Genomic DNA, 26948 nt, shown 5'->3' on the forward strand with positions numbered 1-26948 from the left:
ATTAATTCTTTTGGCAAGACTCTGGCCCTTAACTTGCTTGTTTACAATGAGGCCAACAGCATGCTGAGTGACCTAGACACTCCGCTTCCTTATGAACAGTCAGTGCCATGCTCTTGATATCTGCAGTGTCACCCTTCTCAGGGATTCTCAAGGATGTGGCCAAAGGAACAGCTCCATGTTTCCTAAAAGGCCTAGAGGACATAGGGTACCTCTCCCCTTTCTATTGTCTTATCATTGTGGAGAACTATTGGAAGACAGTCGCCATAGTAGAAAAATCAAAAACAAGAGAGGAAGGATTGGGATGAGAGGAGGGAGGGGGAAAGGTGGTCAGGGTATAAAAATAAATGAACAAATAAAATAAATTTAAAAAGATTAAAAACAAACCAGGCAGTGGTGGCGCACAACTTTAATCCCAGCACTCGGGAGGCAGAGGCAGGCGGATCTCTGTGAGTTCGAGACCAGCCTGGTCTACAAGAGCTAGTTCCAGGACAGCCTCCAAAAACCACAGAGAAACCCTGTCTCGAAAAAGCAAAAGTAAAATAAAATAAAAATAGTTGTTGTTATTTTATGTGTTTGATTTTTGAGACAGGGTCTCTTTGGCTGTCCTGGGACTCGGCTATATAGATCAGGCTGGCCTCCAACTCACAGATATATCCTTCTGCCTTTGTCTCTACAGCGTTGGGGTTAAAGGCATATGCCACCATACCCAGCTGTTTTTACTTTATGTTCACTTGCATGTATGTCTGTGTACCACATGTGTGCAGTGCCAGAAGAGAGTGTTACATGCGCTAGAAATGGAGTTTCAGGGAGTTGTAAGTTGTCATGTGGGCGTGGAAGCTAAACCCCTGCCCCTGGAAAAGAAACAAGTTCTCTTTACCTCTGAGTTGTCTCTCGGGAAGGGGTGTGGTCTTCTTAAGGGAAAGTCACTAAAATAGGATTTCTGCTGAAATTCCTAGAAAACTGTAAGTTTACAACCAGGAAAGGAGAAAGGCCCTAAGAAGATGCTAACTGTGTTAGAACCCTTGATCCTCAACTGGTGAAAGACTCCATCTAATGCTGGCATGAGGGAGTCCTTTTCCTTTACATGTCTAGAACTTTCCCTGTCTTCCTCGTTTGCCTCACCTGCATACATGACACTGTCACACAGTCCCAGTATGCCTAGGCAGGACCTTGGTTAAGCCATAGCTTGTCCACACTGCAGCCCTAATTCTGCCAGACTGTAGTCAGAGCCAAGAGTGAACCTCTACCAAACGCTTCCCTGGCTCCAGTTTATATTGGTTACCTGGCTCTGTCCTCCTGTCTCTGTCCTCCTGGCTCTGTCCTTCTGGCTCTGTCCTCCTATCTCTGTCCTCCTGGCTCTGTCCTCCTGGCTCTCTCCTAGACCCTGGTGGGACCCTGTGTGACAAGTTGTTTCCTAATCATTTGTCTTTCTGGCTCTCCCACAGGCTTTGTTTCTGAAGGATCCCTTGGGCCATGGGCTGTGCCTGAGACAGATTGGCAAGTCATGAACCTTTTATCAGCGCCCAGTATTGCAACCCACATAAGTTCCTGGATCAGTGCTGGGGCAGCAGGGGACAAAGAGCCTTTAGAGTGTATAGAATAATGAAGTGGCCTCTCACAGGGCCAGAGCTAACTCAGTTGACCTACCAAAGACACCAAGGCTGACATGCTGGTCAGGGAGCAGAGGAGGAGGTTGTCTAGCATTTATATACAGTGTCCTGCAGGTTGGGCCTACCCACCCACTGGCCTAAGGACATGGGTGAACCTCTCCTTTAGCCTCATGCCCAGCCAGAGCTCAGCCCCTCAGCCCCTCCAGTCTTTCGTGCTCGCGAATCCCAGGGCTTGGGGGCTCTTTCCTTTCACCCTGGGAAGGAAGGAGCAGGGGCTGCCTAGATGAACATAACCCACGGCCCCTTCCTTGCCCTGCCAGGTGGCAGCTGAGTAGTACTGGACACATGCAGTGGGAACTGACAGTGTCTATCCTGATCTAGATGTCCCCTCCATACAAAGATCAGGGCTCTCCGTGCGTCACTGCTGTCTCAGGATGAAGAGATAGACCTTGTGCTCAACAAATCCCTCGTTACGCCCAGGGTTCTGAAGCAATTTGCTCCACTGCCCTGAGACGCGTCTCTTCCATTCCACAGAGCACAGATGGGAAACCTCAGCCAGCTGCAGAAGGGAGGAAGGCCCTGGCATTTAGGGGAACTCCTTCGTGAAGTCACGGCTGGATCGCAGGTGTCCATTAGTCACTGTGGGGCCACAGTTGTCCTTGTTGTAAAGTTTTCTTTCCAGGATGTGGTGTGACAGAGAGAAGGAGCAGAGCCTGGCAGGTGGAGAGTCCTCCACCTACTTGTAGGCCCAGGCAAGAGCATTCTGAGGACAGCAGTAAGGCCCTGGAGCGTCTGAGCCCAGCAAGAACGGTCTATGTGGTATATCAAGATCTACTGGGCTAGTATCAGAGAAGAGTGTTGTAGACAACCTATGTTGGGGGTCTCTGGGGGGGTCTGCGGCCAGTGAGGAAGGCCAATTATGAGCTTTACGGGAGGTCACAGAACAGGGCAGTACCCGTAAAGAGCAGTTCTCCACGCAGTGGACCTCATATCCCTGTGGAACAGCCTGGCGCTCATGTACCGGGACGCTGCTAGCATGTGGATGCTACCCCAGGTCCCGCTACCGACCCTTCCCCTGTGGTTGCATTTCTTAGTAGGAAGAAGCAATAGCCACTGCCCTGCAGAGCCACCCCAAGAATGAGCTCTCGGGTGCTAGCCAGGCGCATATAGCAAGAGCCCGGGGTTAATCAGTGTTCCCCCACCTTCGTCCTCTCCAGGACTCAAGTTTAGTCAAATGACCCCAGATAAACTCTCTGAATCATGCATTTGTAAACAAGCCTTATCACCTTGTAAGAAGAGGCCAGGGTGTTGAAAAGTCCTTGGAAATTGCTAGATTGTGGTATCTAAGACCCCCTGACTTCACTGGCAGTGGTAGGTAGCATAGGTGTCAGTAATAGGGACTCATCTACTCTCAAGGGTCAGTAACGCGTGTAGAAGCCAGAATTCAGTAGTGGTTTCTTCAGTTGCTCTCCTTATTTTTTGGGACAGAATCTCTCAGTAAATTGGAGGCGCACAGTTCTGCCAGTCTGGCTGGCCAATGAACTCCAAGAACCTCCCCATCTACTTTGTGGGTGCTGGGGATCTGAACTCAGATCCACATGCTCTTGCGGTGGGCACCAAGCCATCTCCCCAGCCCCTCCCCATGAGGGATTTTTGAGGGAGCCGTAGGTGGTACTGTGACTGGATTCCACGCCAGGTGAGCTGTGTGAGCTCGGAGCTGAGAGGCTCCCTGGCTGCTTGGAGCTGCTTCACCCGCGACTCCCTTGTGAGTTGTCCCGTTTCTTGTTCTACTTCCTCACCAGGGTCCCTCAACTCAGGGCCCCTGCCCGGTTAAGACTATAAGAATCAAACACATACATACATACATACATACATACATACGTACGTACGTACATACGTACGTACGTATGTATGTGTGTGTGTGTGTATTTGATACAAAGCCTCACAAGTCTACTATGTAGCCCTGACCTGGAATTCACTCTGTAGACCAGGCTGGCCTTGAACTCACAGAGATCTGCCTGTTTCTGCTGCCCAGTGCTGGGATCACAGGTGGGAGACACCATGCCTGTCATTGGCAGTTTGTCTTTCATGAGGGGCTGTCAGGTGGAGCAAGCGTGTAGCTGGATGGGGTGAAGATGACACTCTGGGCTGGGAAATCACTGCCTCCTGACCCTGGCATTGGGGGAAGGGTGTACTGTGTGTTATCCTTACCACAGCAGAGTATCTAGTCAAATACTAATCGTCTACCAGGAGCTGAAAGCCCTGCTCCTTCCAAGTCCCATTGAAGATCGCCAAGGAAGGCCAGGAAGATGGCTGGGGGAGGTGTGTTAAGATGTTTGCTACCAAGGCTGAAAACCTGGGTTCAAATGTCAGAACTCATATGGTAGAAGGAGGAACCAGCTCTGGAAAGATGACCTTTGACCTTTGACCATCTACATGTGCATGCAATGGCATGTGTCCACTTCCTCCCCACACAGAGGTATGAGCATCCCCTCTCCTCCTCCTCCAAAACAGGAAAAAAAGATAAGAGGCAAAAAAGGGAATGAACTGATTAAAAACAAACAAAATAAAAGACCCTTGGGGAAGGGAGCAGTGCCAAATCCCTAAGCAGTCACGGGGTTCTTCCAAAATACTACAGGATTTCCGAATTTGCAGGTACTCCTAGGGTATGCCCAGTGTCCCTGGCCTGGAACCACTGTTGTCAGAGCAGCTTTAGGAGGTAAGAATTGTCTCTCCTTTCCCCACAGGACACTGAGGCCCGAGTGACTTATCCAAAGCCACCCAGTTAGTAAGATGGCAACTGGAAGGACTCCATCCTTTGGGGCAGTTCTCACCTTTCAAATTCATTCTGGATTAAGAACATAGATTTTGTTTTGTTTTTGTTTTTTAAAGACAGGGTTTCTCTGTGTAACAGTCCTAACTGTCCTGGAACTCAGTCTGTAAACCAGCCTGGCCTTGAATTCACAGAGATCCGCCTGCCTCTGCCTCCCTTGTGCTGGGATTAAAGGCGTGCGCCACCACCGCCTGGCAAGAACACAGATTTGAAGCCAGGCAGTGGTGGCACGCAGCTTTAATCCCAGCACTCGGGAGGCAGAGGCAGGTGGATCTCTGAGTTTGAGGCCAACCTGGTCTTCAGAGCGAATTCCAGGACAGGCTGCAAAGCAGCACAGAGAAACTCTATCTCGAAAAACAAAACAAAAACAAAACAAAACCACAGATTTGAGCTGGTGCTGGTGGCATAGGCTTGTAATCCCTAACCTGAAGTTAGAGAGTCCAAGATTGAAGGCCTGCCTGGCTACAGAGCAAGGTCAGGTCGGCTGGGAGACTGGACAAAGCCCTGTCTGAAAAGGAGTAGAAAGAGGGCTGAAGATTACAGCTCAGCGGTAAAGTTTTGCCCAGCAGACACAAGATCCTAAGTTCCAGCCCAACAAAACTAAATGGGGCTGTAGCGTCATTTGGTAGAGCACTTGTCTAACACGCCGGAAGCCCTGGATTAATTTTTCAGTACCACATAAAAATATGATGGTAATCCCAGTACGTTAAGGTAGAGGCCAGAAAAATCAGTTCAAGGTCATCCTGAACTCCACAACAAGTTCAAGGTCAGCCTCGGACATAGAAAACCTTGTTTTATCTCACACACACACACACACACACACACACACACACACACACACACACAGGTCCTCACTTGCTGGGGACCAGCTCATGTCTTTCAGTAATTAGTTCTCCCTTCTGTGTTGTTCCCAACTCTGCAAAGCGCAAGCTCCAGTCACCCCATGTCATGGTGGCTGTGAGAATCCAGTAGTGTGACTTCGGTAGTACAGACTCCTGTCTACCTACCTACTGTTTGCACAGCACCCAGCTGCTCGGAGGTGCTTTGTTTATGTCAGTTCATTGAATCCTTAGGTTTATTTTCCAGAAGAAGAAATGGAGGCCCGAGGTTGCAATTTCTCTAAGAATTACAGCGCAAGAAAGCGACGGCCATAGTAAGATCTCAATGGTAGCTGCTTTTAGCAGTTCACACTTCAGGTTCAGGGTCCTGTCCCTGCGGGTGGCCCTTGACTCTGGTGAACTGTCACTGTCCTCTCCCTCGTGGATGGTAGGGATGACAGGCCAGCAACCTTACACGTAGAGGTTCTGGAACTTCCGCGCCACCCCTGGTCCTTCCAGGACTTAGGTGGGGGTGGTACACCCGCCTCCAGGCACCTGCAGCGGGCCCAGGCCTGCTAAGGGAGAAGGGCAGGTGGTGGGCGGAGCCGGGCGGGGCCCGAGAGCCTGTAAAAGCCGCGCAGGACGGAGCTCTGGCACTGACATCTGGGGCTATGGAGCGTCCTCACTTCCCGCTGGCGATGGGCCTGGCCCTGCTCGCACTCTGCCTCCTGACTCTGTCCCCGGACGTCCGCGCCGAGCTGCGAAGCCGCAGGATCGGAGAACGCCAAAACCTGTCTCCCAACGATCCCCGGGTGCAGAGGGCCGCGCAGGTCGCTGTGAGCACCTACAATATGGGCAGCAACAGCCTTTACTACTTCCGAGACACCAAAATCGTCGATGCAGCGTATCAGGTATCGTGGCTGCTGGTGGTGGGACAGAGTGGCTGTGGAGAAGGAGAGGGACAGGGACAGGCCGAAGAGCTGATGGCCGGATACCACACAGCACTAAGACAACCATGACGCCGAGCCCATTTTACAAAATAGTTAAAAACGAACAAAAACGGACAAATGACAAAACCTATGGCAACCAACGTTACCTAAATATAAAAAAATTCAGGATTTAATCATTTTTGGCATCACTAACCTCACTTCCCTAACTGTATTAGATGGAGTGGGAGGGGCCCCAGGCAGAGCAGGTATCACCCGCCATTCTCCACATCTGCCCCAGTTACGGACAGGTGTGCACAGGGGCTCTACGATCTCCTGCGGGGCCTGCAGCTTTGCCTCCACCCCAGGTTACACCTAGAAGCCCCACCTTCATTCCGGGTCTGAATTCTTAGGCCAGAGTGTTGCATTTGCCAGGCGAAGTTGAAGACTTGGAGGGAAAGTGTAGACGCGTACCTCGGTTGGGCTCCCAGGTATCTCTGACCTGCCCGTCTTTTCCCAGCTGGTGGCTGGCCTCAAGTACTATCTGACTATGGACTTAGAGAGTACAGAGTGCAGAAAGACCAGAGTCTCTGGAGATCACATGGACCTCACCACCTGCCCTCTGGCCGCAGGAGTGCAGCAAGAGGTAACAACATTGATGCCAGTCCAGCTCTCTGCAGCGTCTGAGGCTCTTAGCTTGCCCATCCTGACTTGTCTATCTGGCCAGGCAAAGGCCTGGCTGGACCTGTCCTGTCTGGTCTTTGTGTGACTCAGGCCAGGGTGGGGTACAGGGAGGATAGATTGGGGTTTCTTCTTGGGGTGGGAGTTGCCTGATAGACCTGGGATCATCTCCTGACATCTGACACCATGTTTGGGTACCACTGGTCGTCTATCCCTGGCTGCAGAGAGATGTGGCAGGCAGGAGGCTGACTGCTGGGAGGAGGAGGCTGGCACCAAGCTCACCTTCCTTGTCCACCATGTTCTCTCCTCAGAAGCTGCGCTGCAACTTTGAGCTCCTTGAAGTCCCCTGGCAGAACACCACTCAGCTTCTGAAGCATGATTGTAAGGTGGTGTAACCTGCCCCAGGGGACAGTGACGAGATCCCATGGGAACCAGCACAGTGGTGGAGGGACCTCAGGGCCATGGGCCCCATCTGCTGAAATAAATTCTTAGTGTGACTTCTTGCATTGAGTTCTCCTGTGTACTTCACTCATCCCTGCTCTCACTGGGCTGCCAGTGACTCTCAGAACTCTTCAGCTGACAGGCACTCTGCTGTAACCCCCAGAGAGCCCCTGCTGACTGGCCTGAGGCAGTACTGAGGGTGCATCCCTCAATAGGGAAGAGGTTCTTCAGACACTTCCAGTAGTCTTGGAGGTAAGGGAGAAGGAATGTTACAGAAGAGGGATGATGGGCCAGGCGGTGGTGGCACAGACCTTTAGTTCTAGTGCTCAGTGGGCAGAGGCAGGCAGATCTCTGGGAGTTCCAGGCCAGCTTGGTCTACAAAGTGAGTTCCAAGACAGCCAGGGCTGTTACACAGAGAAATCCAGGCTCGAAAACAAACAAACAAACAAACACACAAAAAACCCAAACCATCCAAACAAAAACAAAGGATGAAGCCCTGAGACTGTTACAGAGGACGTCTGTGTGAACAGGAGCAACATCTCTTCCTGGGTTCATGCTGGAACTCTGACAGGGTGGATGGAGAAGAGAAAAGATAGTCAGAAACTGCCATCAGGAGGGCTGCAAGGGCTGATGACCCAGGCCAGCATGTTTATTAGTGGCACAGATCTTTTCATTGCTCTCAGATGAGGAAGTGGTGCAGAGCATCCGACAGCAGAATTACAGGGAGCTCACAATAATCTTTTCTCCCTTCAGCAAGGAACATTCTGGGACAGCAAACACAGCACTTCATGTCTCAGTGTCTGAAATGTTTGACCGCATACATATGGGGGAATGTCAAGTTCCAAACTTCAGTCTTTGAGGCCTTGGTACTGGTCCAGAGCTGGCCTCACAGGACATGACTCTGGCTACATCGAGGGGACTGCAGGCAGTTTGCGATCTGGTCAGGCCCACACTATAAACACTTGAGGGAAGCCCGCTAAACTCTCAGTACTGGGAGTAGTGTAAGACGTGCACCGATGTTCAGCTCTGTGGGCTCCAGGGCACTTGGCTCCTAGGTCACAAATATTCTCCTGCACACTGGTGGCAGGAAGTGACCTCCTCTCCATCAGCATCCCCATAGGCCAAGAGGCCGTGAAGTTAGGGACCTGCCTCTCGCATCCTCCCAAGAGGGATTTTCTCAGTGCTTTGCTTTGGGCAAGATTCCTAAAAGAACCTGGGCCCTGGGCGTTGGAACACCAGAGGGAACAAGAGCCAGCCTGCTACCCTGGAGGGCTGTTTTCGCAGGAGGCGGCAGGGTCCATCCAGTGTCCTGCTGGATTGGAGGAAACAGGTAGTACGTTCTCTGTGGGCTTCGCTGTGGTTACAGTTCCTGTCATACACATGGTCAAATGAAAGAGGTGGGGCCAGTCACAGGAACCACATGCAACATGCCCTGAAAATGCTAGAAACACAGCCTAGAAACACACAAGTAGAGACTACAGGCAGAAAATACGTGCAGCAAGTAACCTAGAGATGAGCTCCCCAACCTTGCAAGCCAGCCCTTGAGCCGTGTCCAGAAGTCTTGCTTCAGACACACTAACACACATCTACCCTGGGGACACGCTAACACACATCTACCCTGGGGACACGCTAACACACATCTACCCTGGGGACACGCTAACACACGTCTACCCTGGGGATAGGCCATAGTCACTGGTTGCTTTGAGAGCACTAGCAGGTGCTAGACTCAAGCTGGCATCACAGGGTGGTGTGAAGAGTGACCAGACACCGCTTGTCACAGTTCATGCCTTCTCCTTTCTAAGAGAGGCCTCACACCTCTCTTGTTCCTGTCTGACCCCCTCATCCCTCCCAACGCTATGGCCTCATGAGCAGCAGTTACAACTGGGGTCCTGTCTACAGCCCTCAAAGGCCACATCAGGGAGAGAATGGAGACAGAGTGCCACCTGGGAAGCTGACACACTGAGGGTCTGGATTTGATACTGACATAGGGGACACTTGTAGCCCTGCGTCTACTGGAACCTGATACCCACAGCAGTTCAGTTTGTGCTATGCAGTCACTGTCTGGAAGGTTTCCCAGGGTTTACCAAGCAGGAGATACCAGCATGGAGCTGGAGCCGGTACAGGGCAAATGGCAGGAAATACTTGTTGAATGAATGTGTGAGGCCTGGGGAGAGGCAGGACTCCAGAAAGCCCATGTAGTGGTTCCTCCACCCCTGGAACCTGTGCCCAAATCCCAGATGGCATTTCCTCTGCTTGGTGTATTCCTGGGCCTAGGCGTGACTAAGAAAGTTTAGGAGAGGAGTTTCCACCAAGCAATGTTTGACTTAAAGTCCCAGAGATTGCACTGCTTCCTGGCAAAAGTCAGTGGTCAGGGTGGGTGTTGGTCCGACCACCCTCCAACTCCCATTCTAGAGTCCCTCCAGGCTACGTGACCCCTGGACTGGCCTCCACTAAGAGTAAGGTTGCTATAAATGATGGAAGACAGCTAACCCTTGGTGGGGAGACCCTGGACCAGGAGTGAGCATCACGTTACTCAATGCTTAGCACAGACAAGTGTCCTGCTGGCAGTCCCATGTGGACACGGGCTCTCTCTGGACATCCTTCCAGGGCTTGGACCATGCATGTGGGACTCATCTAAAGCAGCCTGACGGAAGCAGCCATTTTCTGTGTCCTTCTTCGAACAGTAGTTGGTCCATGTCACATGGCCCTGTCCTGATCGGCTCTGAGCAGGAAGGTTAAAGGCCTCCTCTACCCCTTTACTAGGTTTCGTAGTCTCACATGGGTGGGGAAGGGGATATCAGTGACCTTTAACCTCTAGGGGTTTTTGGAATATTTTGTGTGCATGCATGCATGTCTGTATGTGGGTTGAGCATGTGAATGCAGTGCCCATGGAGGCTAAAAGAAACTGTCAGGTCCTTTAGACCCGAATTACAGGTGGTTGTAAGCAGTCTGATGTGGGTGTTGGGAGCTGAACTTGGGTTCTCTGGAAGATCAGCAAGTGATCTTAACCACCCAGCCGTCACACTAGCTCTTCCCCCACTTTTTTCAAACCTCTTGGTTCTTTTTAATTTTTATTTATTTTTGGTTTTTCAAGACAGGGTTTCTCTGGGTAGCCTTGGCTGTCAGACCAGCTGACCTTGAACTCAGAGATCCGCCTGCCTCTGCCCCCTGAGTGCTGGGATTAAAGGTGTGCACCACCATTGACTTTTTGGGTTCCTAATATTCCCACTGGGTAGGTACCCTTATGTTAGATGCTGGGGCTCCTGGTAAGCCTGAGTTCCTGGGTGCTGGAACCCATGTCTGGAGTCTCATGAAATCCTGATGATTCTGGGATGTTCCAGTCTGTTCTTTTTCTCCCGACCTCAGGCCAGACAGGCGTTTCTCCAATTAGCAGAAGACTTTGAATTTGCTCCTCCATCACTACCCTGGGCTCCTTTTTTCCTTTTTCTTGCTTTTTGGTTTTGTTTCTCTGTGTAATGGTCCTGGCTGTCCTGGAACCACCACCCAGCAACAGGCTCCTCTTTCTGTGTTACCCTTTTGATCCCTTCGAAAGCATTGTTGCTCTGAGCTGGGAGGCTGGGACCTGGTGAGACTGGGAGAGATACAAGAGGAGCCCTTCTGTGTGCAACTTTAGACACATGCCTGCAGCACACTGTCCAACTCCACATGCAACTCTTGACATATGCCTGCAGCACACTCTCCAACTCCGCATGCAACTCGACACATGCCTGCAGCACACTCTCAAACTCCTCATGCAACCTTGACACATGCCTGCAGCACACTCTCCAACTCCGCATGCAACTCGACACATGCCTGCAGCACACTCTCCAACCCCGCATGCAACTCGACACATGCCTGCAGCACACTCTCCAACTCCCCTACTTTCGCTTCAGGCTAGCCAGTGAGGACACAGAGCCACCTGGGCTTTTTAAAACTCTGTTGGGACTTGAGTCCAGCATGGTTCTGGGTAAGAATGCCAGCAGAGTTAGGGACTTGTCCCAACCCATCCTGGTCAGCCACTTGCCAAAGACTCAAGTCAATATGGTGGTACTCCTCAGGGTCATTTCCCGAAATCCTCTTCTCCAGCCTGTGGGGTCAAATAGGGTGTGTGTAAGAGAGCCAGGGCCAGCCTTTGCCAATGCCACACCTGTTACTCAGAACCACTCTGGGTAAGAGCTCCTCCCCCAACCCTCTCTCTACCTTTCCCCCTCTCATCCTTCCTGGTTCACCTCAAATGCAGTGTCGACAATCTCATCGAGGACAGATGCTTGGGAACGAAACTTCTGCTGGTGCTGCTCCACCGATGCCACCAACTGTAGGTACCGGAAGTGGAGCTCCCGCTGCCTGGAGTCGGGCAGAGGCAAGGACTGGGTTCCTAGGCCCTAACGTGGCTCTGCTTGCCATGACCTAGACCGCTATCTCCAGTGTGTCCCTCTTTTATAGATTTTATTTATTTATTATTATTATTTTAAAGATTTATTTATTTTTTTTATGTATTCAGTGTTCTGCCTGCATGTGTGCCTGCAGGCCAGAAGAGGGCACCAAATCTCACTACAGATGGTTGTGAACACATGTGGTTGCTGGGAATTGAACTCAGGACCTTTGAAAAAGCAGGCAAAGCTCTTAACCACTGAGACATCTCTCCAGCCCCTTTATCATTATTTTGTGTATGTTATTGTGCACATGTGTGCATGTGGACACACATGAATGTGTGCATGTGTGTGGAGGCAGAAGTCAGCCTTGGTTATCTTCCTCTAGTTCTCCACTTTTGTTGTTGCTGTTGTTTGGGGTTTGTTTCATTTTCTTTTTGTGTGTTTTTGAAGACAGGAATTCCTCCGTGTAGCCCTGGCTGTCCTGAAATTCGTTTTGTAGACCAGGCTGGCCTCGAACTCACAGAGATCCACCTGCCTCTGCCTCCTGAGTGCTAGGAGTCAAGGTGTGCGCCACCACTGCCAGACTTCCACTTTATCTTTGAAGCTGGTGTCTGCCATTGAATCTGGAGCTCACTGATTGGCTAGACAGGGATCCTGCTGACTTTACTGCCTCCACCAGGATTGCAGGTACAGGAATGCACTGCCATACCCAGAGTTATCCGTGGGTGTTGCCTCTGGTCCTCATGCTTGCACTGAGAGCACGTTACAAACATCACCATCTCTTCTTGCCCCTAACATTTTGAGATGAGTTCCTGCTGAGTTGTCCAGACTGGCTTTGAACTTGTGATCCTTCCACCTCAGCCTCCCAAGGAGCTGAGGTTACCAGTGCACACCATTATACTCGGTGAGTCTGCCTGTTGTCCAATCCCCAAAATATCCCTGTCTGTCATAAAGACATCAGCCACGGTTTACCTCTTAATCACACATCCTGCCATATACTTATTTTTCATACCCATCTTCTTGCCCATTCATCTACACAAGCCTAAACATGGACCCACTCAACCACCTGCCTATCCATCATGTGCCCAGCCAGTCGCTCGCCTGTCCAGCCATTGCACTGTTCCATACTTACCCACCCCTGCGCCTGCATGGTCGCCCCTGGATCCGCCCACTCAGTCTAAAGAACCATCTATCCACCTATGTTCACTACTCTCTTGCTCCTTCTGGAGCTTCTCAGTCCCCCTTCAACCTTCCACGTGGCTGAAACCTGTCCGACTCCAATGAACCAGCAAAGACTCTGGAGTGTGGAGCCGAGTGGCGGTCATGCAGTGTGACTTCTCATGGGGCCCCTGGCACTGTCATGGAGCCTGAATCTGACAAGGGTCAGGCTGCTTCTTTAATAAAGAGAAAAGAGGCCAGGCGGTGGGGGTGCACACCTTTAATCCCAGCACTCAGGAGCAGAGGCAGGTGGATCTCGGTGAGTTCGAGGCCAGCCTGCTCTAGAAGAGGCCTCCCTTTCCTCCTACCCCCTCACCTCTCTGTCATGGTGCTGAACATCCTCTCAATAAACTGCGCCTGCAAGGCACTGTCACTCATCTGGGCCTCAGCATCTGCATGGAGAGAGGGGCGTGGGCAGGAGGGTGTCCAGGCGAATGACTGATTCAAGAAGGCAGAGGAATCCCACCAGGCAGGGAAGTACAAGGGAGATCTTAACCAGGCGGTGGTGGCGCATGACTTTGATCCCAGCACTCAGGAGGCAGAGGCAGGCAAACCACTGTGAGTTTGAGGCCAACCTGGTCTACAGAGCAAGTTCCAGGACAGCCAGGGCTACACAGAGGAAAACCTGTCTTGACTCCTCCCTCCAAAAAAAGACCAAACCATACAAAAGGGCAACAGAAGAGAGATAGTGGAGACCAGATCCCAGATTCTGATGGCCGCTCTAGTACTGGTCAAGCCACTCCCCAAATTCTTTGCATTCTTAACTTGCTATCTGGAGCCAATTCATTTATTTTTCCACTTAAGGTAACCTATCAGTCATAGGTGGGGGTCTGCTTTGCTGATCTCAGAGCAGGGTCCTGAAGCTCAGGTTCTGTGTTCATTTCTTTTTCTTCCTCTCTCTTTCTCTGTCCCCCCAAAAATGTATTTATTTTTATTCTCTCTGTGTGTCTATTTTCCCTGTCTCAAAAAACAAAATAAAACAAAACAAAATTGCTGAATTGAATTGACTTTTAGAGTATAATCTAGAGGCCTCTGGAACGAAGTCCGAACCCTGACTAGTCCTCTCACGTCCCAGACTCTACCGTCCTGAAGCCGCCTGGCTACTCAGGAGCGGGAGGAATGCCAAGGAGGGGCTGGCCAGTACCTGTTTTGTTGAGCTCTGTCAGAGAGTCATCCAGCAACTTCTCGTGGACCCGGGCAGCTTTCTAGATAAAAGGCCTCAGTTATCTCAGGGTTTCTTCCCTGGCCCCACACCTGGAACACCGTTTCTCCATCCCCGGCCTCTCCCCATGTGTGTGGTACCTCCAGCTTCACTTTCTCGAGGCCTTTGAGAAGCGCCATCTGGAAGTTATCTACCAGGACAGCAATCACCAGGCTGCAGAGGGGACAGTGAAGTTCTCTTAAAGGGGACACCAGGGAAGAGGCCACGTACTATCCTTTGAGTCCAGTGTGGCCTAAGTGGAGTAAGGGCTGGGGTGGATTAGGGAGAGAGCCATGGTGAAGCTGGGCAGTCAGACAGGTGCCTCACTTGAGGAAAATGAAGTACTGAATGATGATGTAGATCATGAGGATGGGGATTATATACCAGGCCCCTGGGGAGGGAAAGCAGCAGTCAATCAAAAGGCATTCCCCAACTCCCACCCTTTCCAGCAGGAATCAGCAGCCCCCAGATGACAGATGTAACGGAGCCAGTAGCATCTGCCCACCCTGGGCCCTGCTGTCTATGTAGATGAGGGACCAGTCATCCAAGGTGAGCATAGTGAAGAGGGTGAACAGGGTGGTGAAGATGTTCTGGAAACGCTTGGGGTCCGATTTCCGGAACAACGCCCGGAGCACCACAGAGAAGAGGACTAGCAACTGCTCAGGGTGAAACCAGAATCAGAACCCCGGCTACCGTACCCACCTCTCACCAGGCTTCACCTAGTCCCTTCCAGACCTGCTGCTCCCCGCTCCCATCTGCCCTAGGCCAGCAGCCGCCCAACCTCCACTGCGTAGGATACAGAGGCAGGTGAACATGAGGGTAAGGATGGCTGTGATTGACGGCAAAGATCCGCTCAGAGTCCCTGTCACCTCGTGGAGACTGGTGAGGATGCTGTGGGTGGTGGTGAAGGCAGAGTCTGAGTTAGTGGGCACCCGAAACCAGACTGGATACTAAAATTAGGGGGTCCCTTTTCACTGGTGACTCAGTCCTGTCCCCGTGCTCCCCTGAAAAATGGAGCTATTATCCTTGCAAGAACACGAGGGAGGCTCATCCCAAGCATGCAAGGGGTCACGGTGCCAACCCACCACCCTCCCTGGAACAGGTCACAGTGGACTCCCTGGAAATCCAGGTCCCTGTGCCCTTTCCCTTTAGAATTTCCACGCCAGGACAAGGAGCCTTGGTGAAAATGACCTGAGCCTCCGAAGGACCCGGATGGCCCTCAGAGCCCGCATGCTCTTGAAGACTTTGAGGATCCGGAACAGGCTGTGGTTGTAGAATGAGTAGGATAGGGAGTTGATCTGGATAAGCACAAAGTCCAGCACCGCCATGACCATGATGAAGAAGTCTGAGGGTAGACGGGTGCTTGGGTTGCGGAAGGGCACAAGAGACCCACAAGTTCCCCTAAGCTAGAGTCCCATCTCTGTCCCTCTTTCCTCCCACAACCTACCCACCCACCCAGATTGTTCCATGGGTCATAAAAATACTCCAGGCCCAGGGCAATTAGCTTGAGCACGGCTTCTATTACGTAGATCGAGAGGAAAACGGAGTCCAAGACCATGAAGTACCATTCTGTGGGGACACCAGAGGCTTTTTTAGTGACAATCCGCAACATCCTGACCCCACAGCCCAGCTTTTTCCTTCCTCTCTAGAACCTCATGTAGGCCAAACACCCAGGCTGTCCCTGGCTGGGTTCTCTTTTGGTTTGGTTTTGTTTATTTAGACAAAGCCTTATTCGGTAGCTCTGGTGGCCTGGAAACTTGTAAGCATAAAAGCATTTAAAGTGTCCTAAAACTGCAGCCTTGGACTGTGGGCGTGTGGTGAATCTTTTTCTTCATCTTGCTCTACTGGGCTTTAGAGGCCAGCATTCTCAGTCTTCCCGCTTTTACCCTTCCGGGGCCTCCTGGTGGAGGTCTCCAGGCTCTTCCGCTAGACCCGGGACTCCCCCACCACGCCCCCTGAGCAATATATTTAGGGCATATGCGCCACCTGGTGGCTCCATCATTAACAGCACCGCCTACAGTTGGGTTTTCTGCAGTAGTCTCCAGCAATATTTCTACTTCTGAGAATGTCACCTGTTGTTGGTAACTTTTTGCTCTTTTGGGGGGGGGGCACCACCCAGCTCCCACATAAATCACACATGGAGGCTTATTCTTAGTTATGAATGCCCGGCCTTAGCTTGGCTTGTTCCTTGTCAGCTTTTCTTAACTCAAATGATCCCAACTACCTTTTGATTCTGGGCTTTTTCCTTTTCTTACTTCTGCACATCTTACTTTCACTCTTACTCCATGGCTGGCTGGGTGGCTGGGTGGCTGGGTGGCTGGGTGGCTGGCTGGCTGGATGGCTGGGTGGCTGGCTGGGTGGCTGGGTGGCTGGGTGGCTGGGTGGCTGGCTGGGTGGCTGGGTGGGTGGCTGGCTGGGTGACTGGATGGCTGGCTGGATGGCTGGGTGGCTGGCTGGGTGGCTGGGTGGCTGGCTGGATGGCTGGCTGGGTGGCTGGGCGGCTGGCTGGCTGGCTGGCTGGACGGCTGGCTGGGTGGCTGGATGGCTGGCTGGGTGGCTGGCTGGCTGGCTGGCTGGCTGGCTGGGTGGGTGGCTGGCTGGGTGGCTGGGTGGCTGACTGGCTGGCTGGCTGGGTGGGTGGCTGGGTGGCTGGGTGGGTGGCTGGCTGGCTGGCTGGCTGGCTGGGTGGCTGGCTGGCCTCTGACGTCCTCCTCTTCCCCTGTTCTCCTATTTATACTCTCTGCTTGCCAGCGCCAACTATACTTGCTCCTGCCTATTGAACAGTCAGCTTTTTCTTAGGACCATTGGGTGTTTTAGACAGGGAAAGAATCACAGCTTCACAGAGTTAAACAAATGGAGTATAAACAAAAGCAAAACCTTAAAATAACATTCCCCACCGGGCGGTGGTGGCGCACGCCTTTAATCCCAGCACTTGGGAGGCAGAGGCAGGTGGATCTCTGTGAGTTCGAGGCCAGCCTGGTCTACAGAGTGAATTCTAGGACAGGCTCCAAAGCTACAGAGAAACCCTGTCTTGATAAACTACTACTACTATTACTGTTCTCCGATGGCCACCGAGTTGCCAGAGAATGAAGATGAAGTAACAGGTTTCAAAGACTGCCTGGCACTGGCTCAGGCTCATGGGAAGTCCTGGAGTCTCAACTGTCTTCAGCATAGATAGTGGCACCTGACTCTTACCACCTCTGATCTCTAGCTCAGTGAAGGTCTGGGCCACAAGGACGACTGTGTTGAGGCAGACCACGATGAAGATGAAGGTCTCAAAGCCCAGGGACTGAGTCAGTGACATCATCATTTGTCGGAGACCCCAAATGAGGCGACATATTTTCCCCCAAATCAATTGGAAGATATTCCCAGAACGCAGCTTCTTGTGGGTCCGCTGGGTCCCTGAAAGTAAGTCAGAAAGTTATGCCCAGGCAGGCAGTGATGGGGTGTAGTGATCCCAGGAAACCCTCCCAAACGAATATCCCTCCTCTTGCCCATTCACTAATGTGACACTATGCTTGCCCTGTGCTGGCCATGGAACCACAGTCCTTAAACCTTCCACTTTAGAGACCAAGATGTTTGGGATTTGGCTTGGCGGGTCCTAAGAGTTCCTGATCCTACAGATATACCTTTGTTCATCTGGAAACTCAAAGAAAACCTAATTCTTGTCACCGTCCTGCCCTCTTGGTGATCTCTTTCCTGTTTAAGATCCTGCTAAATCGTCCCTTTCCTTGACTACTTTTCCTGTTCCCATTCAGAAAGTCACTTGCCTCTCTCTGATTGTTCATGAGACTGTTGCTATTTTTGCTAAACTGTAGGCACAGAGCCTGGGATACTGTAACAGTTGAGGTATCCACATTTGATGAGAGCCTCAACGGTCAATACATGGACATGGAAGCCTCAGTGGTAAGGATGAGAACACGCGGGCATCAGCAGTCAAGACATGGACACGCGGGCCTCAGCGGTCAGGACGTGGACACACGGACCTCAGCGGTCAGAACGTGGACACGCAAATGAATAAAACAGTGGCTAAATGAAGAAACACTGTGTGGCCTCCAGAATCATGTACACTGTGTGGCCTCCAGAATCATGTAGCTTAAGGAATAAAGGGTAAGACAGTGAGCAGAAGAAGAATAAATGGCTGGTGGAATGCTATACAGGTGAGAACTGAGCTCCAAGGTCCGGACTAGATATGCATGAATCTGCGTGAGGGAGTAAGGGTCCGGCTGCAGGCCCAGCAGAGACAGTAGGGGTCCAGCTGCAGGCCCAGCAGAGACTCACTCTTGCGCCTCTGAATGTGGTCATCTTCACTCCAGGAGTCGGATTCTCTGGAGCTCTCCTTGGGATGGATTCTGCTGGAAACACGAGAGATGCCCGAACGACTTGTCAAGTGGGAGCGAGGCACACTGAAGACTGAGCTTTTGGCTCCCATACGAGAAGAGGAGACACCAAAGGTGCTGTGGGACTTCTGTGACATAGAGGCTTGGGAGGTGCTCTGATAGTGAAGGTGGGAATGCTCTTTGGGGTGACGATGCTCGCCAAGATGTTGTTCTTTGTGGTAACGGTGCTCTCTATGGTGGGGACGCTCACCATGGCGATGGGTGGCTTGGGGGCCTGTATGATGGCCGCCATGGTGGTAATGTTTTCCCTGCTTGGAGGACCCCTCAAAGGACTGGTGGGAGGGGCTCTCTTCAGAATGAGGTGACTTTTGGTGGGGTTGGGATTCAGTAGATTGATGCCTGCCGTCGTGGTGGGCTTGGTGATGGGATTCATGGGATCTTCCCTGGTGGGAAGCATCCTTTCTGCTGGATGATGCAGTAGAGAAGTGGGACGAAGCCTCACTACCTCGATGATAGTGATGTTTATCTTGGGACTGTCTATGATGGTGGTGGGACTCAGTAGGGGGATGAGATCCATCTTGGGACTGTCTGTGATGGTGGTGGGACTCAGTAGGGGGATAAGATCCACCGTGGGGCCCACCCATGTGGTAAGGGGCAGTACTAGATGCTGTGGAGAGGCGGGATTTGTTATAGTGATGGGACTGATGGAAGAAGGCACCATCTTGAGAGTCTGAGGACTCATGGAAGTGCTGGGATTCATTTTGGTGGTGGAATCCGCCATGATAGTGAGACGGAGGGTGAGGGGGCTCCCAAGGATAGTGGACTCCACTGTGGTCTGGTCTGTAGTGGACGTGGGAGTATGGTGAGTGGGAGTGATGGCCTGAATCCGTTCTAGCAGTGTGTGCCTCACGATGAGCCTCGTCCATCTTCGAGGGTTGATCCATGACTATACTGGAGCCCCTGGAACAAAGAGAGCTCAAGTAGAGAACCCAAAGGACCTTTTCTGGACCTTCTTCTCTGCTAAAGCTGAGCTTAGTGCCAGCTATGGCCCAGGCTTCTAGGAAGATCTGACCATTCTCTTGGAACTCTCCTCTCTGTGATGTCACCAACATGCTTGGGCCTCATTTTACCCATGAGGACTCCTTTTGAACTTATTATTCAGAGTCAAGAATTATTGTGTCTAAACAAAACAAAACAAACAAAAACGAAAAGGAATTATTGTGTCTAACCTATTTATTGTAAAATAAGGAAACCAAGCTGGTTATGGTGATGTGGACCTGCCATCCTAGTAAAGCGGCAGAAGCAGGCAAATCTCTGTGAGTTCAAGGCCACTCTGATCTACACATTGAGTTTCAAGTTAACCAAAGCTGCACACCGAAACACTGCCTCAAAAAACAAACAAACAAAAAGTCTCAACAAGCCCAAAGGTACAGAAAACCGAAGCTCGAGGTGACCCAGCAAAACAATGACAAAACTGTACCAAGAAAAAGTTAGTGGCACCATGGGTAAAACTCTTGCTGTCTAAGCCTGATGAACCTGAATTCAGATTCCTAGAACCTACTTAAAAGATGGACAGGGGGCTGGAGAGATGGCTCAGTGGTTAAGAGCACTGGCTGCTCTTCCAGAGGTCCTGAGTTCAATTCCCAGCAACCACACGGTGGCTCACAACCATCTGTAATGAGATCTGGCTCCCTCTTCTGACATGTGGGCATACCTGGAGGCAGAATGTTGTATACATAATAAATAAATCTTAAAAAAAAAAAAACTGGACAAAGCAACACAGGTGTCTGTAATCCCTGGACTCCCATGGAGAGATGGGAGGCAGAACTGGGAGACTCTACAGAAGCTGGCTTGGATTTAGGTTGCTGTATTCAGCATCTTAAGGTAGAAGGTGTGGGAAGAGGAAGAAACCCTGAGTGGATGTATATTGTTGATATGAGTGGGCTATTTTGTGGCACACACCTGCATACCCTCCAGCAAGGAAGACATGAGCACACCTGTAAAAACCACCAGCAAGAAAAACATGAACAAGCCGGGCAGTGGTGGCGCACGCCTTTAATCCCAGCACTCAGGAGGCAGAGGCAGGCGGATCTCTGTGAGTTCGAGACCAGCCTGGTCTACAAGTACTAGGTCCAGGACAGGCTCCAAAACCACAGAGAAACCCTGTCTCGAAAAAGAAAAAAAAAAAAAAGAAAGACATGAACACAGATGTGGCACCCTCCAGCAAGAAAGTCATAAACATCCTGTGATACCCACCAGCAAGGAGGACCATGAATTTGAGGCCAACTTGGGCTACCTAGTGAAACTGTCTGGTAGAGAGAAAAAAATCTTCCCCTAGATTTGGTCCAGGCTTACCCACCTAGGGTCCTACCTACCTAGGGAATGTATTGTCCACAATAGACTGCGCCATCCCTAGCAATCAAGAAAATGCCTTCCCCACAGGCCAATCAGATGGAGACAATTTCTCAACAGAGAGTCTCTCCAAGTCTGTCCAGCTTCAGCTTGTCAAACACATTACTGTCAAACTACAACTGCTCTTGTCTCAAAGTGCTTGTGTTAATACAGAAATATAAAACAAAACAACTTTAGATGTCCCACACTCATTAAAAAGCTCAAAACCTTAGAAGCGACTACTAAAAGTTTAAATTGATTTCCAATAATCATAGTCACGTCACTTAAAGCGATTGAAGGACAGGTTTCTCAGTCACAACACAGCACACCGTATTTCAGAAATATACCCCTGTCATAAGCTGAACAATAACCTCACGACGCCGTGAGTGGGGGCAGGAAGCTTGAGCTGGATATTCTGAAGATGTTAAAGATTTTACTCATAGGGCAGTTGGTCAGATAAGACTCTTTAGTAAGGAAAGACAGAATAACTTGAAGGACTAGAGGATGATTTCAAACACAAATGAAGTGGAAAGGAGACAAGTATCCAGATCTGGGTGGATTTAAGGATATGGGCAGTTTTCAGGTAGAAGATGGAAATAAAAGATTCAACAATATGGGGCTGTAGTAGCTGGGCGGTGGTGGCGCACGCCTTTAATCCCAGCACTTGGGAGGCAGAGGCAGGCGGATCTCTGTGAGTTCGAGACCAGCCTGGTCTACAAGTACTAGGTCCAGGACAGGCTCCAAAACCACAGAGAAACCCTGTCTTGAAAAACCAAAAAAAAAAAAAAAAAAAAATGGGGCTGTAGTGATGGTTAAAGGGTTAAAAACACTTAAGGCTCTTGCAGAGAACCTGGGTTCAGGTCCCGGAACTCACATGGTGGATCACTGCCTGAAACTTCAGTTACAGAGATCGGTTGTCTTTTTCTGACTTTCTCTTTTGTACGTGGGCGTGTGCACGTGCGCACACACACATATTTATTTTAAAAACTTCCAACAATCTGATTAAACTTGAAGTGTCTGGAAGGCAAAACAATAACCCAAGCAAAAACATCTCTTGCAAAAGTTCCTAGGCATAGCAAGTAAACTAAAGCCTGGGATTGTGGAAGGATTCCAGTTAGATTGTCTAGCTGGCATAACTGCAATGAAAGAGCCTTGAGCAGAAACAGTGCACTAACAAAGTAGCTGCAGAAATATGGGGGAAGTTGGCAAAATTGTTTTTGACGCTGTAATTTTCAGTTGAGAGTTCCATTATATGCTTTTCAGTACTTTCTACTTAACATCCTTTTCAAAGATTTGTAACACGTAAATTTGCCTGCGGTTATGCCTGAGGCCAGGTGGTAGTGGTACTGCCTGTAATCCCAGAAATCAAAGGCAGAGGCAGGTAGGTCTCTGTAAATTCAAGGCCAGCCTGGTCTACAGAGTGAGTTTAAGGACAGCCAAGGCTACACAGAGAAATCCTGTCTCAAGATAGAAGAAGAAGAAGAAGAAGAAGAAGAAGAAGAAGAAGAAGAAGAAGAAGAAGAAGAAGAAGAAGAAGAAGAAGAAGTTGTTCTGCCTGAGACCAGGACTGAAGTAGACCTTCCAAGATAAAGGCTATCATTAGAGACAAACATTTTAGTTTTTTAAAAAAAGATTTATGGGGGCTAGAGAGATGGCTCAGTGGTTTAAAGCACTGTCTGCTCTTCCAGAGGTCCTGAGTTCAATTCCCAGCAACCACATGGTGGATCACAACCATCTGTAATGAGATCTGGTGCCCTCCTCTGGCGTGTGGGCATACATGGAGGCAGAATGTTGTATACATAATAAATAAATAAATCTTAAAAAAAGATTTGTTAAATTTTATGTATATGAATGTTTTATCTTCAAGTATGTATGTGTACCATGTATATGCCTGGTGCCTGTGGAAGTCAGAAGAGAACGTTTGAGACCCTGAAACTGGAGTTAGGATGATTGTGAGCCATCACATGAAAGCTGAGAATTGAACTCAGGTCCTTGCAAGAGTAGCAAGTGCTCTAAACCACTGAGACTTCTGTCTAGTCCTGGGGGCACTTATTCTTTTCTTTCTTTCTTCCTTTTTTCCTTCTTTCTCCTTCCCCTTCCTTCCTTCCTTCCTTCCTTCCTTCCTTCCTTCCTTCCTTCCTTCCTTCCTTCCTTCCTTCCTTCTTCCTTCCTTTCTTGTATGTGAATGTTTTGCCTGCGTGTATTTTTGTTCCCCATGTGTATGCAGTGCCCATAGAGGCCAGAAGAGGGCGACCGATTCTCTAGAACTGAAGTTCCAGGTGCTGGGAGTCAAACCTGGCTCCTCTGGAGGAGCCACCATTGCTCTTCCTGGGGCATCTCTTCTGCCTCAAGGCAAATATCAGTGAGAGTAGGCACAGCAGAGTATAAGCTGCTCAGTGTCCTAGATTACAGGACCTAAACCATGGTGTAAATATGATCACTTTCGGGAGGATGATTGCTTACTCAGTGAAGCAGTAAGCTTGCTTCTTTCCCTTTTTCTCTTTTGCTAGTGGAAGTGGAAGCAGGTGACCTGGACACTATCTAAAAGGAAGCAGTCTCAGACGCTGAGGACCGAATGAAGAGGCACTCTCAGTCACTTCTCAGGGAGGTTTGACGAGTCTTTTGAGCTGCTGACTTTACTCCTGTTGTCTCTTCATGAGCATGGTGGAGGTGTCTATCACGAATTACACAGTTCCAGAACACAATGGTGTAATTTGTGTCTTTTCAGCTGTAATGATGAATAAAAAAGACCGAGGTACCTTTTGGTTGGCCCACACCAAGGTATGCCACTAAGCATACACATCACGTGCAACAGAGTTAGTGCAAGAGGTGTATTGGGGAGGGGTTAAAGAGTGAAAGGCCGTGTCAGAGTGGGGACATGAGAGAGACAGGCAGACAGACAGACAGATAAGAAAGAAGAGAGTCAGAGAAGAGAAAGAGGCAAGGGAGGAAAGAGACAAGAGAGTGAGCTGTGCTTTGGCAAGCACTTTTAAGGGGTGCACATGGCCAGGCGGTGGTGGCTCACATCTTTAATCCCAGCACTCTGGAGGCAGAGGCAGGCGGATCTCTGAGTTCGAGGCCAGCCTGGTCTACAAGAGCTAGTTCCAGGACAGCCAGGGCTGTTACACGGAGAAATCCTGTCTCCAAAGGCAAAGCAAAGCAAAACAAACAAACAAAAAAGGGGTGCACATATCCCATGGCTGACAGAGGAAAGGAACCTGGTGGCAGGTGATGATGCTTTGGCAGTAGAGACAGCCTGCTATAGTGTGGAAACTAATCCACGTGAGACAGGGTTTCTCTGTATAACAACCCTGGCTGTCCTGGAATTCACCCTGTAGTTCAGGCTGGCCTCAAACTCAGAGAGCTGCCTGCCTCTGCCTCCCTAGTGCTGGGATTAAAGGAGTGAGCCACCACTGCCCGGCTTCCCCTCTTATTCTTGCTCAATATGTTAAATCCAATTAAGCGGCCTTTCAGAGTTTTAAAACTGCTAGTCTTGTTTCAATTTACATGTGTCTTGAGGAACTGGCAATAATTTACGATCTCCATTTTAACTCTTTCATTTTGAGGGTTCAGAATTCACTCCATCTTTTATCTGAATCGCTTTCACTTTCTTCTTTATGATTTAGGTTCCAATTTTTAATTTAATGTGTATGAGTGTTTAGCCTGTATGTGTTTGTACACCACGTGTGTGCCTGGTGCCAATTGAGGCCACAAAGGGGCATCAGGTTTCCTGGAACCGGAGTTATGGACCTTTGTGAGCCACGATGTGGGTGCTGGGAATCTACTCCAGGTCCTCTGGGAGAGCAGTCAAGGCTCTTTGCTGCTGAGTCATTTCTCCAGCCGGCTCTAAATATTATTAGTTTTAAATTTACTTATTTATTTAGAGACAGGGTTTCACTATGTAGCCCAGTAACTCCCTATATAGACCAAGCTGGTCTCGAACTCAGAGATCTTTCTGTTTCTACCTCTTAAGTGCTGAAATTAAAGGCCAAACCCGTTCCAATTATTTTTAGTAACATCTTTTTCATACCGACCTAGCCAAAGCCTCCGTAGAATTACCTCTCCAGCACTGGGGCTGCTCTTGTGGGTCACTTTCCTCTTCCTCACTCTAAGGTGGTGGCGCACGCCTTTAATCCCAGCACTCGGGAGGCAGAGGCAGGCGGATCTCTGGGAGTTCGAGGCCGGCCTGGTCTACAAGAGCTAGTTCCAGGACAGGCTCCAAAGCTACAGAGAAACCCTGTCTCAAAAAACCAAAAAAAAAAAAAAAAAAAAAAAAAAGTCCACACCTCCGCTGTGCAGGTGGGGATCAGGTCCCAGCTCCAAGGAGCAGCAGCAGGGTGGGGGCTCTATTCATGACGCTCTCCGGGGTGTTAGCCCTCACAAGACAGGCCGGAGCTCCGAGGCTGTGGCCGCCTGACTGACTGGCTGGTTTTCTCTCCAGGATCCTCCTGGAAACACGAGGGTCGGGGGCAACACTTCCCAGGATGGTTCCCCTCGCACCTAACTCTGCATCCACCGACCACTTTGGGAGCCCACAAGCTCTGGCCAGCCGCGTGGTAGGGACAGCGAAACCAGCAGGCATGCTTCTTGTTCCCAGGCCACAAAAAGGCCGCCCTGCCTGCGCCACCACCATCAGGAGCGCTCTACACTCACAGCTGCTTCCTCTCGCTCCTGGACGGCCCTGGCTTCGCGAATGTTAATGTGGATGGGGTTGGGGTGTGTGTGTATCCTCTGATGCCATCAATCAGGTGCCAGGTCTTTGACATTTCTTTAATTAAAAAAAAAGTTATTTTAAAAAAAGTTATCAGCCGGGCGGTGGTGGCGCACGCCTCTAATCCCAGCACTTGGGAGGCAGAGGCAGGCGGATCTCTGTGAGTTCGAGACCAGCCTGGTCTACAAGAGCTAGTTCCAGGACAGGCTCCAAAACCACAGAGAAACCCTGTCTCGAAAAACCAAAAAAAAAAAAAAAAAAAAAAAAAGTTATCTATTCATTCTATTCATGTATATGAGAGCTCTGTCTTCATGAACACCAGAAGAAGGAATCTGATCCCACTACAGATGGGGGAATTGAACTCAGTGTAGGGAAAAGGGGACAACTGGGGCAGGAAACCAACCAATCTCTGAGCACCCTGACTCTGAACCCAGAGTCAGAGAAAGAAACATCTTTATCTATTTGAGGCATGGGAAAGAAACATTTTTATCCCTGAACTCAGAACTAAAGACATGTGCCCTGGCTCTGAAACTAGTGTCAAAGAAACACACTTTGTCCTTGGAATTAGAGCCAGTGAAAGGAATATGCCCTGGTCCTAAGATTAGAGTCAAAAGGCTAAAAAGGACCAGTGAAAGAAACGCAGTCTGGCCATGAAGTAAGAGCCATCTCTGCTCCTAAACTGACCAGCTAAACTGACCAATCCCTGAACAGGGAAAAAATTAACCAATCCCCTTCCTCCTTGAAAAAACTCCGTCCCTAAGAGCCTCTATATAAGCCTCTCCACCCCTTCATTTGAGAGCAGAGGCAGCCAATCTCCTGAACTCCTCCTTCCCAAATAAGTCTCTTTCTCAAAAGAGTCTTGGGTGATGGCCTTCATTGGCCGGTGCAGAGAAGAACCTGGCTGGGACATCCCTTAGGGGACGGAGCTGAAAAACCTTGCAGAGAAGCTCCCTAGGGGTCCTCAGCAAGGCAGAGCAGAACGGAAGAACCTTGCTAGGATGTTCCTTATGGGGGCTGAGCAAGGGCAGCGGAGGAAAAGTAACAACTTTTTGCAGGAGTTGAAGAGATTGCCCCAGCAGAGTGTTAGCAGAAGAAACATCTTGGGTAGGAGAAGAAGAAGCAGATTGCCCTGCTAGGATGCGCCAGTAAGGGAGCAGAGCAGAGCTCAGCTGTAGCGGCTCTCCAGGAGAGGAGCAGGATCCCCATATCCTGCAGGGAGACCATCCCCCACCGCACCCCAGCTTCAGGTATTCTGACTTCCCGATAGTCAGGACACCTTTCCTCCAGGGCTGAGCTGTCCCACTGCAGCTCTAAAGTATAAACTGTCTTCTGATAAGTCAGGATATCCCAGTACCACTATGTACCACATCCCCTACACTCAGGACCTCTGGAAGAGCAGTCAAGT

General features: G+C 50.2%; 2 protein-coding genes across 2 annotated transcripts; one reads left to right on the forward strand and one right to left on the reverse strand.

Annotated features, from left to right (window-relative positions):
• Positions 1-5892: 5892 nt before the first annotated feature.
• Positions 5893-7360, forward strand: Cst6 (cystatin E/M). The gene is made up of 3 exons (XM_057779677.1): positions 5893-6172; positions 6708-6833; positions 7180-7360. Exons 1-3 carry the CDS (start codon positions 5933-5935, stop codon positions 7261-7263), a joined length of 450 nt encoding a protein of 149 aa, XP_057635660.1. The 5' UTR covers positions 5893-5932; the 3' UTR covers positions 7264-7360.
• Positions 7361-11369: 4009 nt separating this feature from the next.
• On the reverse strand, positions 11370-19367 carry Catsper1 (cation channel sperm associated 1). The gene is made up of 15 exons (XM_057778699.1): positions 19352-19367; positions 19160-19281; positions 18947-19108; positions 18383-18884; positions 17297-17503; positions 15557-15670; positions 15293-15446; positions 14901-14992; positions 14607-14750; positions 14429-14492; positions 14203-14275; positions 14045-14105; positions 13217-13292; positions 11539-11653; positions 11370-11396 (listed from the first exon to the last, which is right to left on the reverse strand). Exons 1-15 carry the CDS (start codon positions 19365-19367, stop codon positions 11370-11372), a joined length of 1929 nt encoding a protein of 642 aa, XP_057634682.1.
• Between the last annotated feature and the right edge of the window lie 7581 nt (positions 19368-26948).

This window comes from Chionomys nivalis, chromosome 8 (genome assembly GCF_950005125.1).
Source record: "Chionomys nivalis chromosome 8, mChiNiv1.1, whole genome shotgun sequence".
Classification (NCBI taxonomy): domain Eukaryota; kingdom Metazoa; phylum Chordata; class Mammalia; order Rodentia; family Cricetidae; genus Chionomys; species Chionomys nivalis.